Source organism: Rhinatrema bivittatum, chromosome 4, assembly GCF_901001135.1.
Source record: "Rhinatrema bivittatum chromosome 4, aRhiBiv1.1, whole genome shotgun sequence".
Classification (NCBI taxonomy): domain Eukaryota; kingdom Metazoa; phylum Chordata; class Amphibia; order Gymnophiona; family Rhinatrematidae; genus Rhinatrema; species Rhinatrema bivittatum.
Window position 1 is genome coordinate 196,472,488 of NC_042618.1, and position 20,496 is coordinate 196,492,983.

The following is a 20,496-nucleotide window of genomic DNA, read 5'->3' on the forward strand; positions in this document are numbered from 1 at the left end:
AAAAAGTTTTTATTATTAATTTTTGCTTCCACGGGTAGCTTCTTTTCAAAATCTCTCTTTGCCTTCTTTATCAGTGCTTCGCATTTGACTTGCTAGTGCTTATGCTGTTTTCTGTATTCATCATTTGGATTTCTCTTCCATTTCTTGAAAGATTTTCTTTTAGATGTTATAGCTTCTCTCACCTCATTTTTCAACTATGCCAGTAGTCGTTTAGCCTTCTTTCCACCTTTTCTAATGTGTGGAATACATCTATTCTGGGCTTCCAAGATGGTATTTTTAAACATTATTCATGCCTGAGCTAAACTCTTAATCTTTGCAGTTGCTTCTTTCAGTTTTTTTCTAACCATTTTCCTCATTTTATCATAGTCACCTTTTTGAAAGTTAAATGCTGTTGTCGTAAATTTCTTTTAAGTACTCCCTACAGTTACTAAGTCAAATTTGATAATGTTGTGATCACTTTTGCCAAATGGCTCCAACACTGTTACCTCTCGCACAAAATCCTGTGTTCCACTTAGGACTAGGTCTAAAATAGTTTCCCCTCTTGTTGGTTCTTGTACTAGCTGCTCCATAAACAATATACTATTAAACCCATTGAGGTCCATATTCAAAAACCATTTACACGGATAACTCAAATGTTATCCATTTAAATGGCAAATGTGGCATATTCAGCCACTTATCCATCTAAAATATAGCTGAATGAGTAGTCATACAATTATAATTAAGGAGGATAAAAAAGGGACATTTTGTGGGCATCCTGGGGAGGGGCTCAGATACCCTGCAAACCTAATTTAACCGGATAACTGTAGACCTGCTTATGAGGCTTGGTCAGAATAGCACTGGAGGCACCGGGAGCAGGGCAAAGGATTCCTCGTTCCCAAGTGGAATAAAAAAAAAAAAGTATCAGCAGAGATAGGAAGGGTCAGGGGGATAGGGAGGCAGGCGCAACAATTCTTCCTTGCAGGAGGGGGAAGGGGAAGGCAGGCTGATCCTGTTGTTAATTTAAAATTGGGATGGAGCCCAGGCTCATCTGTAGGGATGTGAATCGGGCTTCGGACGATTGAAAATATCGTACGATATTTTCAAAATTGTCAGAAATCGGGGGCTCCCCCAAAAAGATAGGAAAACCCCACGCAATTGTTCGTGGGGGTTCTCTTATCGTTTTGGGGGAGGGCGGGAAAAACGGCACACAAAAATAACCCCTAAACCCACCCCGACCCTTTAAAACTAATCCCTTAGCTTCCCCCACCCTCCTAACCCCCCAAAAAACTTTTTACAGGTACCTGGTGGTCCAGTGGGGGTCCCGGGAGTGATCTCCTGCTCTCGGGCCGTCAGCTGCCACTAATAAAAATGGCGCCGATGGCCTTTGCCCTTACCATGTGACAGGGTATCCGTGCCATTGGCCGGCCCCTGTCACATGGTAGGAGCACTGGATGGCCCTCTTCACCTCTGGACTGGCCAGGTGCCTATAACTCCCCAGGTCCTGGTCTAAGCAGACCCTGTCTCTGTTTGGCTTCAGGGTTCTCCTTAGAAGGAGCGGGTGGTGAAACAAAAGACAGTGCAAAGACACAGTTTTCTTCAAAACAATTTATAAGGCAATTCAAATGTTCATTACCATCACTTCATCACCCTCAACTCCACCAGTTATTGGGAACTCACTGCCCGAACATCTAGTTCAGTCTCCCAGCACTCCCGCTCCCCACAGGCGGGTGCTTGACCAGTTTTACTATTAAGTCAAAGACCCTCTTTAAAGCATTTACCCCACATGCTCTATAGAGCCCTTCATCCCCACTTTCCTTTAAGGTATGAGTTGTAACTCTCCCCTTCCAGGCTACTCAGTATCCATGGCTGAGCTTGAGGATTCCTCTCCCCCAGAACCTACCTCCATCTCTTCTCCCTTCTGTTCTGAGGAGCTAGGCTTTTCTGGCCATTCCCACCATGCCAGCACACCCCCTTCCTTCAACTCCATCGATTCAGTTGTGTCTGACTCGTTATCCTTTAACTCTGACAACTGTTTCCCCTCTTGCTCTGCCCACGGGTCAGGTGGTGGTTCTAAGAACCTGGGAGTTGTAGTTTTTTGCTGCCTTCGGAAACGCCCTCTGCTGTCTGCCTCTGGTATTACCTGACTTCATCCTATGGTGCCGGGGCTGTTCCTGACCCCGGCAGTGCTGCACTGCATCACACTGAGCAAGCCAGAGATATTTAATTCTAGTGTCTGTCTTTCCCACCCACTCAACCCTTGATTTTTAGGCAAGAGACACTTTCTCATTAAAAATCAATCAGGCTGTTATCTAACTCATACTATTGTACCAGCCCTTATTGAAAGTTTAATCATCCCCTTGTTGGAAAATAACTGATTCATTAGTAAATTCACCTGTAAATTTAAAGTACTCTAATTCCAACTCCTTTAATATCCTAAACTTAACTAGCAGATTTATTAGTAAATACACTTGTAAATTTAAAGAACACTAATTCCAACTCCCTTAGTATCCTAAACTTAACTAAGAACTCAATAAAATTAAGATGAAGACAGCAGTCCAGCAGCAAGAGGGGGGCTTTCCAGTCTTTTGCATTGAGTGTCACATGTATGATTTTTTACCCACCAGTGAGAGATTGTATGTGTGCATTCAGTGCAAAGAGCTCCTGGCTCTCAGGGAATGAGTCCGATCTCTGGAGGCTAGAGTAGTAGACTTGGAGGAGCTGAGGCAGACAGAGAGCTACATTGATGAGAACTTCAGGGATATAATAGCCAAGTCCCAAATCCAGTCTGGCAGCCCCAGTGCTGCCTTGGATCAGAAATGTCTCCCAGTAGGGGAACAGCACCTGGGTGTAGCAGGAAGTGATCCTGTAGCAAGGACCTGCTCTCCCAGTGATGTTTTGTCCTCTCACACTAAGGAAAAGTCCAGGGCTACTGCCCAGGAGGGAAGGGTTAGGCCGGCCATCATAGTTGGTGATTCAATTATTAGAAATGTAGATAGCAGGGTGGCTGGTGGACTTGAGGACCGCCTGGTAACTTGCCTGCCTGGTGCAAAGGTGGCAGGCCTCATGCGTCACCTAGATAGGATTATAGATGGTGCTGGGGAGGAGCTGGCTATCGTGGTACATGTGGGGCACCAACGACATAGGAAAATGTGGGAGAGAGGTTCTGGGAGCCAAATTTAGGATTTTAGTTAGAAAGTTTAAATCCAGAACCTCCAGGGTGGCATTCCCTGAAATGCTTCCTGTTCCAAGTCAGGTCCCCAGAGGCAGGCAGAGCTCCAAAGTTTCAATGTGTGGATGAGATGATGGTGCAGGAAGGAGGGATTCAGTTTTGTAAGGAACTGGGGAAACATTTGGGGAAGGAGGAAGACTTTTCCGTAAGGATGGGCTCCACCCCAGCCAGAGTGGAATCAAGTTGCTGGCACTAACTTTTAAAAGGGAGATAGAGCAGTTTTTAAACTAGAACAAGGGGGAAAGCGGACAGTCAATAGCAGTGCATGGTTCAGAGGAATGTATCCTTGAAGGATACTAATGAACCAGGAGAGTTAGAGCATCCCAAAAGAGAGGTTCCAATAAAATCAAATGTAGTCCATGTGCCTATATGTAAAAAATCACCTGAGCTAAAGATTTCCAAATTATCCCTAACAATTGAAAAGCAGGCTGTTAATACAAACAAAAAACACACTTTGAATTGTCTGTATGCCAATGCTAGAAGTCTAAGAAGTAGGAAGGGAGAGTTAGAGTGTATAGCAGTAAATGATGAGATTGACATAATTGGCATCACAGAGACTTGGTGGAAGGAGGATAACCAATGGGACAGTTCTATATCAGGGTGCAAAATATATCGCAATGATACGGAGGATCAACACGGTGGGAGTGTGGCACTTTATGTCTAGGAGGGTATAGAGTCCAACAGGATAAAGATCATACAAGAGACTAAATTCTCTGTAGAATCTATATGGGTAGAAATCCCTTGTGTGTTGGGTAAGAGTATAGTGATAGGAGTATACTACCGCCCACCTGGACAAAATGGTCGGACAGATGATGAAATGCTAAGAGAAATCAGGGAAGCTAACCAATTTGGCAGTGCAATAATAATGGGAGATTTCAATTTTAGCTTAGTGAAAACGATCAGGAAAATTTGGGGGATTACTCGTAATCTTCTAGGTTTGCCAACTCATATATCGTATCAATATCCTATGAGGGGATCTACTTTGGAGTCGTTATCTTTACTTCCGGAGCACCATCGGTTTATTGTAGCCCCAAATTGGCCCCTCAAGGAGCTTCTGGACCCTACGACTGGGAAGATGTATACCTTCGCCCAATGCCAAGAGAAATTAGGCCTGCATTCACAGCATTTTTTACTCTATGGATACTTGAAGGCCCCTGTCAATGATGTGTTGAAAGGGGCAGAGAGGGATATAGACAATTCCACTCACGCTGAGCTATTTGAATGTTTTAGGGCCAGGAAAGGTTCATTGTCTTGTTTATATGCCTTTTACAACTCTGTACAAATGTTTTGTATCTTCACGGACTTACTTCATAGAAACATATAGAAACATAGAAATGACGGCAGAAGAAGACCAAACGGCCCATCCAGTGTGCCCAGCAAGCTTCACACATTTTTTCTCTCATACTTATCTATTTCTCTTAGCTCTTGGTTCTATTTCCCTTCCTCCCCCACCATTAATGTAGAGAGCAGTGATGGAGCTGCATCCAAGTGAAATATCTAGCTTGATTAGTTAGGGGTAGTAGGGGTAGTAACCGCCGCAATAAGCAAGCTACACCCATGCTCATTTGTTTTTTCCCAGACTATGTTATACAGCCCTTATTGGTTGTTTTTCTTCTCCCCTGCCGTTGAAGCAGAGAGCTATGCTGGATATGCATCGAAAGTGAAGTATCAGGCACATTTGGTTTGGGGTAGTAACCGCCGTAACAAGCCAGCTACTCCCCGCTTTGTGAGTGCGAATCCTTTTTTCTTCTCCCCTGCCGTTGAAGCTATGCTGGGTATGCGTGAAGTATCAGTTTTTCTTCTCCCCTGCCGTTGAAGCAGAGAGCTATGCTGGATAGGGATGTGAATCGTTTTAGGACGATTAAAATTATCGTCCGATAATTTTAATATCGTCTTAAACCGTTATGGAACACAATACAATACAGATTCTAACGATTTATCGTTATAAATCGTTAGAATCGTGAGCCGGCACACTAAAACCCCCTAAAACCCACCCCCGACCCTTTAAATTAAATCCCCCACCCTCCCGAACCCCCCCCAAATAACTTAAATAACCTGCGGGTCCAGCGGCGGTTCCCCTCGCTGAACGACCTCCTGCAGTCGATCTCCTGCCGGCGCCATTTTCCGTACGAAAACGATTCGCGGCGGGAAATCGCTCCCTGACCCCCGCTGGACCTCCAGGAACTTTTGGCCAGCTTGTGGGGGGCCTCCTGACCCCCACGAGACTTGCCAAAAGTCCAGCGGGGGTCCGGAAGGACCTCCTGCCGTCCAATCTTTTTCGTCTATGGCCGCCGCCATTTTTCGGCGCCATTTTGGAAAATGGCGCCGGCTGAAGACGACAAGATTCAGAGCAGGAGCCCGTTCCGGACCGCTGCCGTTCCGGACCGCCGCTGGACCCGCAGGTTATTTGTTATTTGGGGGGGGTTCGGGAGGGTGGGGGATTTAATTTAAAGGGTCGGGGGTGGGTTTTAGGGGGTTTTAATGTGCCGGTTTTTCGATTTTTCGATTTTACGATTTTTAACGATTTTTCACGATATTTTACCCCCCCAAACGGCAACAATACGATTCCCTCCCCCTCCCAGCCGAAATTGATCGTTAAGACGATCGAGGACACGATTCACATCCCTAATGCTGGATATGCATCGAAAGTGAAGTATCAGGCACATTTGGTTTGGGGTAGTAACCGCCGTAACAAGCCAGCTACTCCCCGCTTTGTGAGTGCGAACCCTTTTTTTTTTTCTTCTCCCCTGCCGTTGAAGCAGAGAACTATGCTGGATATGCATTGAAAGTGAAGTATCAGGCTTATTTGGTTTGGGGTAGTAACCGCCGTAACAAGCCAGCTACTCCCGTCTTTGTGAGTGCAAATCCTTTTTTCCACATTTCCTCTTGCTGTTGAAGCTTAGAGCGATGTTGGAGTCACAGTAACCATGTGTATGTTTATTGAATAAAGGTATTGTCTCCAGGCAGTAGCCATCATTCTGGCGAGTCACCCACTCTTCATTGGCGGCCTCTTGACTTTATGGATCCACACAGTCCAGAGACCACTTCCTAAGTGGTCTCTGGACTGTGTGGAGGTGTTGGAGGAGTGCATGCTTAAAATCTCTTACCTTTCCATAAACCAGATTACTAACAATGTTGGACTACATGAACTGCAACAGCGGATGTTTCATCGCACCATCTACTCTCCTGCATGGGCCTATAAAATGGGGCTTATTTCCTCCGACTCTTGCCTTAAATGTGCCCAGGCTTCAGTCTCCCTAATTCATTGTCTTTGGGAGTGCCCTGCTATACAATCTTTTTGGGACACTGTTCGTCACAAATTGTCAGAGCTCCTCCACACCAATATTCAGTGGTCTTGCTCTTTTTGTATTCTGAATAATGATGTTGGGGATTCTAGTCTAAACGTTGAAAATGTGGGGTTAATGTAGTAACCCCCCCCATGGGGGAAATGTGGTCCACATTAATGACGGAATTGTATCAATTAGAATATGGCTCCATGTACAAGCGTTTCACTCCTCATAAGAAACGCCTTTTCCAGGAGATTTGGGAGTGCTATTATTGAGCTCTTCCTCAGCCCGTCAAAGCTATGGCTTCGCTTGATGTGGTAATGGGAACGTGTAATTGATGCCTGCTACATGCCAAGGTCCTGATATGTGATGCTCTGAACCGTATTCCAGCACCCTTTGTGATGTTACACTGTAATCGTAACCACCTGATAATTACATATTTATGAGGTTCTTTGTAAGGGGGGATTGGAGGGGGGATGGGAACGGGGTGGGGGGTGGTAGGGATTATAATCAGGGGAAAAAACGGAGGTGTGTTAAATTGTTGGTTTGTATAATCTTTCATGCCCCAATAAAGATAATGAGAAAAAAAAACATTCTGGGCTCCCATAAGAGGAAATCTTTATCTCACCATAAATGTTTGAGGCATGGGGGCTACATGTACCTTGCTTTGTGTTTGTTTCCTGTTAGCCTGCATTGTATTTCCTTTGCCCTGTTCTTGTGGTCCAGTCCAGTCCTAGTCTTATTTTGTCCTGTCCAATCCTTATCTTTAGTCCTTGTCTTGTCCTGCCCGGTCCTCCCAGTGGCCCCTTCTCCCTGTGGGCCTCCAGTTCTTGTCCTTGTCTCTGATCTCATGCCTTGCCTCCTGTTCCAGTTCCTGTCTCCAGACCCAGGCTTTCCCCTGTTCTAGCCCCTTTCTCCTGTTCTAGCCCTGTCTCTGGCTCCAGCCTGCCTTCAGAACCCACCTATGCCTTTGGTTCCAGCCCCTGTCTCCAGTTCCAGGTTGTTTCCAGTTCCTGTCTCATTGCTTGTGCCTGCCCTATTTCCAGCACCTGCCTTGCCTCTTAACCCAGCTTGTCTCCAGTTCCAGCCAAAGTCCTGCCACCCACCAGAATCTGTGGGCTCAACCCAAGGGAAATATGGCTGGTCAGGCAGATGACCCTGTTGGCTTTGCCCTGGAGTCTGGCCCTGCTCCTGCTGGGGAAATCCCCCATCCAGTCAGTTCCCCACTCCATGACACCTGTACCCTCATCAGTATCAATATGTGTACACTATATATAGATAGATAGATATAGACATAGACAGTATTAGAGAGTGTGATAGAAATAATTTGCCCTTTTTCCTGCTATCTCAACCTCTTCGCCCCTCTATTGGCAATGACAAGCAAGCTAGGTAATTGGACATCTCCAGGTAACTGTGGGCTGGAATGGAAATTTCCTCTGAGCCTGAACCATTCAGGGCTTTTCATACCTGTCCGTGGACAGCCAAGCTCCTGTCTGCAACCCTCTTTAACATATACATGCTGCCCTTATGTCACTTGCTTGCAGGACTAGGAATCATACATTTCATTTATGCTGACGATATTCAACTAATTCTACCTGTAGATGAAACATTAGAGAAAACATTAAACCTAGCTAACATGTACCTAGGCATTATAAGGCAACTACTGAACCAAATGGAACTTGTAATTAACATTGATAAAACAGAATTTCTACACCTAGAACAGAAAAATACTGAAATCAGCCAAACTTCAATAATCCTCAAAGACAACCAGAAAATTGAACTAGCTGAAAAAGTACGAAACCTTGGAATAATAATGGACCCTGAAATCAACCTAAAACAGCACATATCACTAAAAGTAAAGGAAGGTTATGCAAAACTCATGGTACTCAGAAAACTAAAACCATTACTAACTCAAACTGATTTCCGAACAATTCTACAGGCACTAATTTTCTCCAGCATGGACTACTGTAATGCCCTTCTACTAGGACTACCAAATACAACATTAAGACCTCTTCAAATACTTCAGAACACAGCAGCTAGAATACTTACCGGAAAAAGGAGGAGGGACCATATAACTGAAACCCTGGCAGACCTACATTGGTTACCTATTGAACACAGAATTAAATACAAAACCCTATGTACCATTCACAAACTAATACATGATGAGAAATCAGATTGGCTAAACAAAGCATTACGGGTACATGTCCCACAAAGAAACTTTCGATCAGCAAATAAAGCACTCTTAACCATTCCTTCAGTAAAAACAGCAAGACTAACCCAAGTGAGAGAAAGGGCCTTATCATTAGCAGGACCCATAATTTGGAACACAATGCCTCTAGAGATCAGATTACAAAGAGATCTCAAAACATTTAAGAAAAGTTTAAAAACATGGCTTTTTAAACAAGCATTTTACAAAGAGACGGGAGAATAGGAATACTCAGGAATAGGCAGGCAGTAGAGCACCGACACACAGTACTTAGGAATGTACAGTAGAGTAGTCTATGAACTCTACCACTATAAGCATAATTGTAACACTATGTATAAATGGATTTTACCCGTGAAAGTACCTCGGTACACTCGGTCATGACCTACTTCACTAAACAATTGATTGTCTTTAATGATGTATTGTAACTGAACCCTGGCGGCACCTGTTAGAATGTACTATAGTACGCGTTTACCTACATTAATTATGTGCCTACATGTAAACCGTTGCGATGGTATATAACTTAGCGACGGTATAGAAAAGATTTTAAATAAATAAATAAATGCTAGCTTTACCCCAAGTCTTCAAACCCTCATGTCAGTAATGGGTCTGCTTCCTGCTGACCCTGTTAAACAGAAAATCCAAAGTCTGTCATCATGCATTGCAGCATACAGCAATGCTACCTTTAGTTAAAGTTATCACTGCATTCTCTTTCCCAACTGAGATCTTATGAATGACCAAGAGTCCTTATCTCTCCTCTGGAATTCCTTAGAAAAGGTAAAGTTTCAGCAGTCATAGTGTACTAAGATAATTATCCATTGTTGGTCTCTTCTTCAGGCCTACCCATCCCTGAAGCCACTGGCATCCTGGGTAATGGACCTTCTACAAAGGATCAGCTTTCTGCAGAAATGGATTGCAGATGGCATCCCACCTGTCTTTTGGATTAGTGGCTTTTTCTTCCCGCAAGCTTTTCTGACTGGAACTCTGCAGAACTTTGCCAGGAAGTCTGTCATCTCTATTGATATCATCTCTTTCAACTTTAAGGTGAGGAATACTGAGAGCTTAACCACAAAACTGGATTTGACCTCCAGTCTATCTATTGCACAAGATAAAACAAAACCTAGTGTCTTCTGACAGGTAATATTTATTAGTTTTTATTTCATTTTGCATGGTTTTCTGTTATAATATTTTCATGCTTTTATTAATGTTTATATTATTTTAAATGTTTTTATTTGTTTTAATTTCCATCTTTGTATGTTTACGTTATTTATGTATGTATAATCCTGTTCTCCGCCTTGAACAATATTGCAATGTGAGTGGAACACAAATTGTTTTAAATTAAAAAAATAAATAAAACCTTGGGCTTCTTTAGAAGTATGAAACTTCTGAATTGTGGGTCACCCTGAAATCGCTGTTGATTAGCAGGAAAAAAGAAGGAGGAAGGAATAATGATATCAACTTTCTCATAGGACAAGCAGGATGGTAGTCCTCACATGTGGGTGACATCATCAGGATGGAACCCAATCACGGAACACTTTTATCAAAGTTTCTAGAACTTTGACTGGCACCACTGAGCATGCCCAGCATGCCACCAACCCTGCATCCACAGGGGTCCCCCTTCAGTCTCTTTTTTTATGCGCAGCAGTAGCCTCACGGATTCTGGAGCTCTGTGAGTTTGTCACAACCTTTTCCTCATGGAATTGAAACTTTAAATTAAAAATAAAAAAATTCCCTATCCCCCATTGACCACCGACCTTTGTCGACGCCGGTAAGTTTCTTCCTGTCGTTTTCCGGTTGGTTCCCAGCAGGGTGCTCTCAAAGGTACCCGACGGTCACCGACCGCGCGCCCATTTATTTTTCTAAAATCATGGCTACTAGGTTACACAACTGCCCCGAGTGCCCAAGAACCATGTCCATCACCGACCCGCACTACGTGTGCATTTTGTGTCTTGGACCTGTTCATGACGTGCAACAGTGTACTAGCTGTTCGCAAATGACTCCAAAAGGCCGCAGGGCCCGCTTGGAGAAGATGGAACTCCTTTTCAAAGTATCTCCATCGACTTCGGCTACGACGGCATCAAGTCAAAAACCTCCGTCTTCAAAGACTCCGTCGCCACTGAAGCCTAAACGACAAAAACCTGCCGGTGATATCACAGAACATATAGAAAGACATGGTTTAATGGAACAAAGTCAGCATGGCTTTACCCAGGGCAAGTCTTGCCTCACAAATCTGCTTCACTTTTTTGAAGGAGTTAATAAACATGTGGATAAAGGTGAACCAGTAGATATAGTATACTTGGATTTTCAGAAGGCGTTTGACAAAGTTCCTCATGAGAGGCTTCTAGGAAAAGTAAAAAGTCATGGGATAGGTGGCAATGTCCTTTCGTGGATTGCAAACTGGCTAAAAGACAGGAAACAGAGAGTAGGATTGAATGGGCAATTTTCTCAGTGGAAGGGAGTGGACAGTGGAGTGCCTCAGGGATCTGTATTGGGACCCTTACTGTTCAATATATTTATAAATGATCTGGAAAGAAATACAACGAGTGAGATAATCAAATTTGCAGATGACACAAAATTGTTCAGAGTAGTTAAATCACAAGCAGATTGTGATAAATTGCAGGAAGACCTTGTGAGACTGGAAAATTGGGCATCCAAATGGCAGATGAAATTTAATGTGGATAAGTGCAAGGTGATACATATAAGGAAAAATAACCCATGCTATAATTACACAATGTTGGGTTCCATATTAGGTGCTACAACCCAAGAAAGAGATCTAGTTGTCATAGTGGACAACACATTGAAATCGTCGGTGCAGTGTGCTGCGGCAGTCAAAAAAGCAAACAGAATGTTGGGAATTATTAGAAAAGGAATGATGAATAAAACAGAAAATGTCATAATGCCTCTGTATCGCTCCATGGTGAGACCGCACCTTGAATACTGTGTACAATTCTGGTCGCCGCATCTCAAAAAAGATATAATTGCGATGGAGAAGGTACAGAGAAGGGCTACCAAAATGATAAGGGGAATGGAACAACTCCCCTATGAGGAAAGACTAAAGAGGTTAGGACTTTTCAGCTTGGAGAAGAGACGACTGAGGGGGGATATGATAGAGGTGTTTAAAATCATGAGAGGTCTAGAACGGGTAGATGTGAATCGGTTATTTACTCTTTCGGATAGTAGAAAGACTAGGGGGCACTCCATGAAGTTAGCATGGGGCACATTTAAACTAATCGGAGAAAGTTCTTTTTTACTCAACGCACAATTAAACTCTGGAATTTGTTGCCAGAGAATGTGGTTCGTGCAGTTAGTATAGCTGTGTTTAAAAAAGGATTGGATAAGTTCTTGGAGGAGAAGTCCATTACCTGCTATTAAGTTCACTTAGAGAATAGCCACTGCCATTAGCAATGGCAACATGGAATAGACTTAGTTTTTGGGTACTTGCCAGGTTCTTATGGCCTGGATTGGCCACTGTTGGAAACAGGATGCTGGGCTTGATGGACCCTTGGTCTGACCCAGTATGGCAATTTCTTATGTTCTTATGTTCGCTTCCTCGTCCCGGTCCAAGGCATCAACATCTTCCTCCTCGATGCCAGAAAAAGAGCGGACTGACCATCGAGAGAAGCATCGACATCGACGAAGTGCTTCCTCCGATGTCAGAACCGGCTAAAAAGTCCTGAGGAGACGAGGCCCCATCCCCGTCTGAACTCTGTACACCGAGATGTTCCCCACTGGTACCGGTGCAGGGATACGGAACTCCACTTACATAGGTGGAACCTCCGGCTATGCCCTCTGAGCCTCCACCCCCAATGACTGTGCCTCCCTTGCCAGCTTCTCGGGCAGAATTGGACAGGATTGTCCAAGAGGCAGTGCTTCAAGCTTTACGAGGATTCCAGTCTCCTCCGGCACCGGTCCCCATACCGGTGCCCGATCCGATGCCTACAATGCTGGCTCCACTTCTGGATAGACTGGACTCAATCAGTGCTATGCCATCGACATCATTTCCAGCCATGCCACCAGCTCCTGCAAAGCCTACATTATCCTCAGATGAGGAACCAAATCTACCGATACCGGAGTCAGTTCCAGGACCATCGGGCCTTTTACCAGCTAGCTGTCCTTCGAAAACACCAATGCTATCAATGCCATCACCATCCTTGGTGTCCCCATCGATGCCACCTCGATTCCCATCTGTGCCACCTCCAGATCCGGCTGGATTTGGACCTATACATGAACCTGAAGGTCCTAGAGGTGCTGGTGACCAATCTTATATTCCCTGGGGAGATGATTCTACAGACTCTGATGATTCAGAAGAACTTCTCTCAGGGCCTTCACCCCCAGAGGAACATCGTTGCTCCCCACCTGGGGACTTGACGTTTGCAAACTTCATAAAGGAAATGTCTGAGACCATTCCTTTTAACTTACAAACAGAAGAGGATGCCAGACATAAATGCTTGAAGTGTTACAATTTTTAAATGCACCTAAAGAGGTCATGGCAGTCCCAGTTCATAAAGTGCTACTGGACTTGCTACACCGTAACTGGGGACATCCTGGCTCAGGTCCTCTGATAAATAGGAAAGCTGATGCCATATATCTAGTGCAATCAGCCCTCGGATTCCAAAAAACACAACTGCCCCACCAGTCTGTAGTTGTGGAGTCTGCTCAAAAGAAATCTAAAAGATCCAGACCTTATTCTTCAGCACCTCCAGGTAAAGAGCAGAAATCATTAGATGCCTTCAGACGAAGAGTCTTCCATGGATCAATGCTCATAGCACGCATTGCAGAATATCAACTGTATATGTCTCAGTACTCCAGAAACCTCTGGAAGAAGGTGCAGGAGTATTCTGAATCTCTACCTGATGAATACCAGGAAGGTCTTAACAACATCCTTCTTAAAGGTCTAGATGCTGGCAAGCATGAGATAAGAGCGGTGTATGATATCTTTGATACCGCCTCCAGGGTTTCTGCAGCAGGTATAAGTGCCAGACGTTGGGCTTGGCTCAAGTCCTCTGACTTACGACAAGAGATCCAAGATTGATTAGCGGACCTTCCATGTACCGGTGACAACTTATTTAGAACTAAAATCCAAGAAACAGTTGCACAATTAAAAGACCACCTCGACATTTTGTGTCAGCTGTCTACCCTTCCTGAGGATTATCCATCCACTGCTAAAAGATCTTTCTGACGAGATCCTAGATGGTTTACCTATAAACCGAAAAGGTATTATCCACCTCAATCTCGTCTTTCACAATCTAAACCTCCACAAAGAGGTCAGACTCGTCAAGTCAGAACACCTAAAACCCAACCAGCCCCACAGACAGGTCCAGCTTCGAGGTTTTGACTCTCTCGTGGAGAGCAGCAGTCAATCTCTCCCTTCTCATAACTTTCCAGTGGGAGGTCGTTTGTGCCTTTTTTCCAATCTATGGCACACCATCACAACGGATCAGTGGGTCCTAACTGTGATCAACCAAGGATACCTTCTAAACTTTCTCACTTTACCATCGAACGAGTTACCACGTCCAGTAACAAATCCAAACAGTCACTCCCCGCTCCTCGAGGCTAAGCTCTTGACCCTTCTACAATCAAATGCTGTAGAACCAGTACCTCGACAGCATTGGGGCCAAGGGTTCTACTCTCGTTACTTCCTAATTCCAAAGAAATCAGAAGGCATTCGTCCAATTTTGGACCTAGGTGCCCTAAACTGATATCTCAAAAGAGAAAAGTTCAGAATGGTAACCTTGTGTACCATGCTTCCACTACTTCAGCAGAAAGATTGGCTCTGCTCTCTAGACCTGCAGGAGGATTACGCTCACATCGCAATATACCCTCCTCATCGCAAATACCTCAGATTCACAGTAGGTCAACCCTATTTCCAATGCCGTGTACTACCATTCGGTCTTGCATCAACCCCACAAGTATTCACAAAATGCCTGGCAGTTGTAGCAACCCATTTACAGAAAAACAATGTCCTCATCTATCCATGTCTGGACGATTGGCTTATCATGGCTCAGACTCAAAAGGGAGCAATGCAGTCACTCTGTTACACAATCACTCTGCTCCAATCACTAGGGTTTCTAATCAACTATCCCAAGTCAAATCTGACTCCATCTCACACAATATTATTCATTGGAGCAGATCTCGATACCGTCCAGGCAAAAACGTTTCTCCCAGAGAGCAGGGCACGCTCATTATCAATCATAGCTAAATCGGTACAGTCTCGCCGAACCACTATGGCTCGACATCTCTTGACCTTGCTGGGTCACATGACGTCCACTGTTCATGTAACTCCCATGGCTCGTCTAGCCATGAGAGTGACGCAATGGACTTTAAAATCCCAGTGGTCCCAGACAAGTCAAAAGATGTCTCACATTGTCCACATCATCAACCAACTTCGTCTCTCCATCACTTGGTGGATACAGGAGTCCAATTTACTAATCAGACTACTGTTTCAGCCTCCACAGTCTCAAATCATATTAAGGACAGATGCATCCATCCTGGGTTGGGGAGCCCATGTCAACAACCTACAAACCCAGGGTATTTGGACTACGGCGGAAGCAAAGCATCAGATAAACTTTCTGGAGCTTCAGGCAATTCAATATGCCCTCTTCGCCTTTCAGGAGTGCTTCTCAAACAAAGTAATTCTGATCCAAATGGACAATCAGGTAGAAATGTACCACCTCAACAAGCAAGGGGGCACAGGCTCCTATCTGCTATGCCAAGAGACAGCATAGATATGGGCCTGGCTCTCTCCCATTCTATGCTACTGAGAGTGACCTACCTAGCAGGCATGGACAATGTGCTAGCAGACAACCTAAGTCGGACCTTTCATCCCCATGAATGGTCCCTGGATCCCGCTGTAGCAAATCACATATTTCACAAGTGGGGTCATCCACAAATAGACCTCTTTGTGTCGACCCACAACCACAAAGTGCCCAATTTTTACTCTCTACACCGCAGTCATGGGACATCTCCACGAGATGCTTTCACCCACTCGTGGTCAACGGGTCTCCTCTACACTTACCCTCCACGTCCACTCATCAGCAAGACTCTTGTGAAGTTACAACAGGACAGGGCCACAATGATTCTCATAGCCTCTCACTGGCCACGTCAAGTTTGGTTCCCCATCCACAGCGACCTATCAGTCCAGCAACCGATTCGCCTGGGCACAGACCTAATGCTATTACTGCAGAACAATGGCCTATTACATCATCCCAACCTCCAATTGTTATCCCTGACAACTTGGATGTTAAAAGGCTGATTCTGCAATCTTTAAACCTTTCTGACAGTGTATCCCAAGTCCTTGTAGCTTCACGAAAGCCTTCTACTAGAAGATCTTATCATGCAAAATGGAAAAGATTTTCATCATGGTGCACATCAAAGGACTTAGACCCTTTTTCCTATCCCACAGTAAAATTCTTGGACTACCTCTGGCATCTTTTGGAATCTGGGTTACAGACTTCCTCCATCCGAGTACACATTAGCGCTATTGCTGCTTATCACAAACGTATCGAAAATACCACGATATCTGCACAATCACTCGTGGCTCGCTTCATGAGAGGTTTACTATAACTTAAACCTCCACTATGCCCTCCAGTTCCTACACTGGACCTTAATGTTATTCTAGCATGACTTATGAAGCCTCCTTTTGAGCCTTTACATTCCTGCGAGCTTCACCATTGTTATGGTTGTGAGGTATTGGAGTGGATTCTTGGGTACTGCAGTGATGGCCACTCCCACAGGGAGGAGCCCCGTGAGGAACTGCAGTACCAGGCTAGACTCTTTGCACACAACACAGAGAAGATAGTTTTATTGTACAGCAGGGTGGCACTGCCCGGGAAGCGGACAGCAGTGGTAGATAGCTCCAGCAGTGGCAGTCCAGGGATCCTCGCCTGAGGGGACCCATCTCACTCTGTAGTAGGTGGAGACAGCGTGGAGAACAGGAACAAGTCCCGGATGTAGAGCGCTGAAACTGTAGAGGAGATAGACTGGTATGTTAGTGCTCACTGAAGGAGAAGCTGTATCTTTGAGAGTCCTGGCAGGCAGAAGCTTTAGAGTGGCAGGCACCATGTTAGGGAGAGCAGGCCCTCAAGGAGCACCATGTTAGGGAGAGCAGGCCCCCAAGATAAGCACCTGAAAGAAAGTAGAAGAGCCCCCGAGGAGCGGGTACCCAAGTTAGTAGAATTACCCCGAAGGGTGAAGAGAGCTTCCTGCGGCAGCTGGGAAGTGGCAGAGTAGCTTAGACCCGAGCTAATCCAATCCTTGCAACTCAGTTTGTTAGCAAATGAAGAGCAGGCTAAATACCAGGATGTGCTGACATCACTCGGAGGGGATGCCCCCGAGGTTCCCACCATGATGTAGATAAAGACGTGGGTGGCGCACACGCACACCTAGGAGACCCTCAGGAAAAACATGGCAAACGCCATCGCTGTTGCTGATCCGGGGACGCCAGGGAGAGCGGCATAAAGACGCGGTGACAGCCAACTTCCCAAGGCTTGAGGAAAGAGAAGGAAGAAAAGTGAGGCACAAAGGTCGAAGCCGTCTGAGACCGACTGACGCAACAGCCATCTCACTTGGAAGGTGATCTTTCTAGTAGCCATAACATCTGCTCACAGAGTCAGTGAGTTACATGCACTAGTAACATATCGACCTTATACTAGGTTCCTTCATGACCGCGTGGTACTCCGTACTCACCCTAAATTCCTGCCAAAACTAGTCTCTGAATTTCATTTAAATCAATCTATAACTCTTCCTACCTTTTTTCCAAGACCTCACTCACAACCAGGTGAGCGAGCTCTCCACTCCTTGGACTGTAAACGTGCTCTTGCCTTTTATTTGGATCATACTACAGCCCACAGGAAGTCCACCCAACTCTTTGTCTCTTTCGATAAAACCAAATTGGGAACTCCGGTAGGCAAGCAGACCATATCTACCTGGCTAGCAGATTGCATTTCTTTTTGCTATCATCAAGCAGGACTTCCTCTGCAGGAACGTGTTAAAGCACACTCTGTAAGAGCAATGGCAACGTCAGTGGCACACCTCCGTTAAGTACCTCTTGCTGATATCTGCAGAGCTGCCACATGGAGCTCACTCCATACATTTGCAGCTCATTATTGTCTTGACAAAGCTGGCAGACAGGATTCCATCTTCGACCAATCGTTCCTACATAACCTGTTTCCCATATAATAACCCAACTTCCTTCCTGTGACTCAGGGAGATGATCAGGCTGCCCGGCTAACCAAAACTACCACAGTTGTTATGCCTGTTGCACGTTGTTAAGTATTTTGGCTACATGATATTCGGGCATCCTGTAGCTTGCTAATCACCCACATGTGAGGACTACCATCCTGCTTGTCCTGTGAGAAAGCAGAGTTGCTTACTTGTAACAGGTGTTCTCACAGGACAACAGGATGTTAGGCCTCATGGAATCTGCCCACCAACCCGAAGAGTTAGATCCATTTACGTTTTCTTATTTTATTTTTCGCTTGTACTTTACTACAAACGAGACTGAAGGGGGACCCCTGCTGGATGCGGGATTGGTGGCATGCTGGGCATGCTCAGTGATGCCGGTCAAAGTTCTAGAAACTTTGACAAAAGTGTTCCGTGATTGGGCTCCATCCCGATGATGTCACCCACATGTGAGGACTAACATCCTGCTGTCCTGTGAGAACACCTGTTACAGGTAAGCAACTCTGCTTTTTCTGTTTCACCCCCTCCTTGCTAATCCATACTCTCTGCCACCACCACCACTTTTTTTCCCTCCAGGAATGACCCCAGCATTCATCCCCTTTCCTCCCTCCCTAATCTCAGCACTCTCTTTGCTTTTACCCCACGATAAGTCTCAGCTCCTTGACTTCTGCTCCCTCACTGTACCCTCATCTGAATCCTAAATCCTGGAATAATAACTGCAGGTTGAGCTGTGCGCTCTATTTTCTCCCCACATGTTGCATGCAATGTCTGCTTCAGGCTCACTCCTCCCTTTCTATTTACTTCTTGCTTATGAAGGGGAGTGGCTAGAGCTGTAAACACAAAGACCTAGAGCTTTCTAGTGTTTCCCAGGAGACCCAGCAATTGATATAAATTCCCTGAGTCTTCCAGAGAGTTCCCAAATATGCCCTTAGTAACAAAGAATATCCTGATATGCGATTCCTTATGAGACATGCTAATTTGCAACTTATTGGAGAGAAGATGATTCAAGATGTAACTCCTTGAGTTGAAAAATGAGTTTGATATATACTTGCACAAATAATAACATATATCCATCCTCTTTCTTCATCAGGTCATAAATAACTCAGTAGCAGAACTCTTGGAGCGCCCCTCTGAAGGTTGTTATATTTATGGCTTGTACCTCGAGGGGGCACGCTGGGATCCTGTCTCTTCTCAGTTATCGGAGTCCCGGCCCAAAGAGTTATATACAGAGATGGCTATTATCTGGCTAATTCCAGAACCAAATCGTAAGGTGCCATTGACAGGCTTTTATTTGTGTCCCATCTACAAAACCCTAACCCGTGCAGGTAAGAGTCCACTTACCTCCTTGTCTTTTTAGATATGAGATGGAATTTTATTCCTTGTTTATTCAAATCTCAGGCTTCACCATAATCCATGGAGTTGCCTTGGAGAAAGAGCAACTCCAAGTTCTAGGGCAATTTGATTTTGAAATTTTGCATTCCACTTCATCCAGCCAGACCAGTCCAAATGCTTGGGGTTATGCTTCGCTAACAGCAGATGAAGACAGAGAACTAGTTTGCTGACATTACCTTGTATAGGGTCCCGTGCTGACATCAGCCTGCCAGTATTCTCTGTCTCAAGCAGATGGTAGGCAAGTATATTCATGCAGCTCTCCAGATTCCAGCTTTATAGGCTAGATGAACAGAAAAGTAGAAAGAAGATCCTAGCAGGCACCTGGAGCAATTGGCTTGAGGACTGCTCCTCTCCCAGTAGAGCATAAGCTGAGTCAGGGGGCTTCTGAGGACATAGTCGGTTGACAGGTTTCTTGAACTCATCCTTCCTTTGCTCTCCTTCCTCCACTTTCAGAACCTTGGCCTATGTAGGCAATGTCTAAGAGCCTGCAAATAAAGTAAAGAAGAAAAAGGGAAGAGAGGCTAAGGATGTGCAGGCAGTGCTCCAATCTATCAGCCGACCTGGAAATCATGGCAGAACAGCCACAGAGTCTCTGGCCAGCAAGATAATCCTCTGCAGGGACTGGGGGATGATGAGGTCTGAGGAGTGCTCAGAATGCAGTGGCATATACAACACATGGCTCCCACCACACCAATACTGGGAGCAACACCCCGATGCGTGGAGGAGCTGGGGGGAAATAGAGTGGAGGATGACACTGTGCTAGACTTTATGGCCACAGCAGTGCTGGTGCAGTTCAATTCTCCTGCATATGCAGTTGTAATTTTACTGCTGTGAGAGTGGTGGCTATTTTAGCACCACGTGGTGCATTGGGAATGCAAAAATGGGACCTCCCTTACTTACTCCCACTCTCTCTGAAGAAAGTCTCTCTCTGCATATCCTGCAGCCTGCCCCTCTGGTGGGGGGAGGGGGGGGGGAGATTCTCCTTTCTCTTCTTCTCTATATTAGCTTTTTCATTCTCCCCAGAGTTTGTGTTATTCATGCACCACAGGGTATGCATATGAGTGCCTTCTTAATTCTACCATCTCCCCCTGGGGATTGGAGACCAGGTCTGGTGAGAAAGCCCCAGTGGAAGGAAGAATAGGATCGGGGAGAGGAGAGGTCATTTCTCTCAGGCATTTCAGTGTTTTCACTCTAAGATGGAGACCAGAGTGATCTTGGGGATAATG

General features: G+C 45.2%; 1 protein-coding gene across 2 annotated transcripts in view; it reads left to right on the top strand.

The window, feature by feature from the left end:
* The window catches only part of DNAH1 (dynein axonemal heavy chain 1), a 1,058,897-nt gene that overhangs the window by 1,016,958 nt on the left and 21,443 nt on the right, over positions 1-20,496 (top strand). For both annotated transcript variants that reach the window (XM_029599497.1, XM_029599496.1), the window contains exons 76-77: positions 9,536-9,742; positions 18,969-19,203. In XM_029599497.1, coding sequence (XP_029455357.1) covers positions 9,536-9,742; positions 18,969-19,203 — 442 coding nt within the window. The remainder of the gene's footprint in view (positions 1-9,535; positions 9,743-18,968; positions 19,204-20,496) is intronic.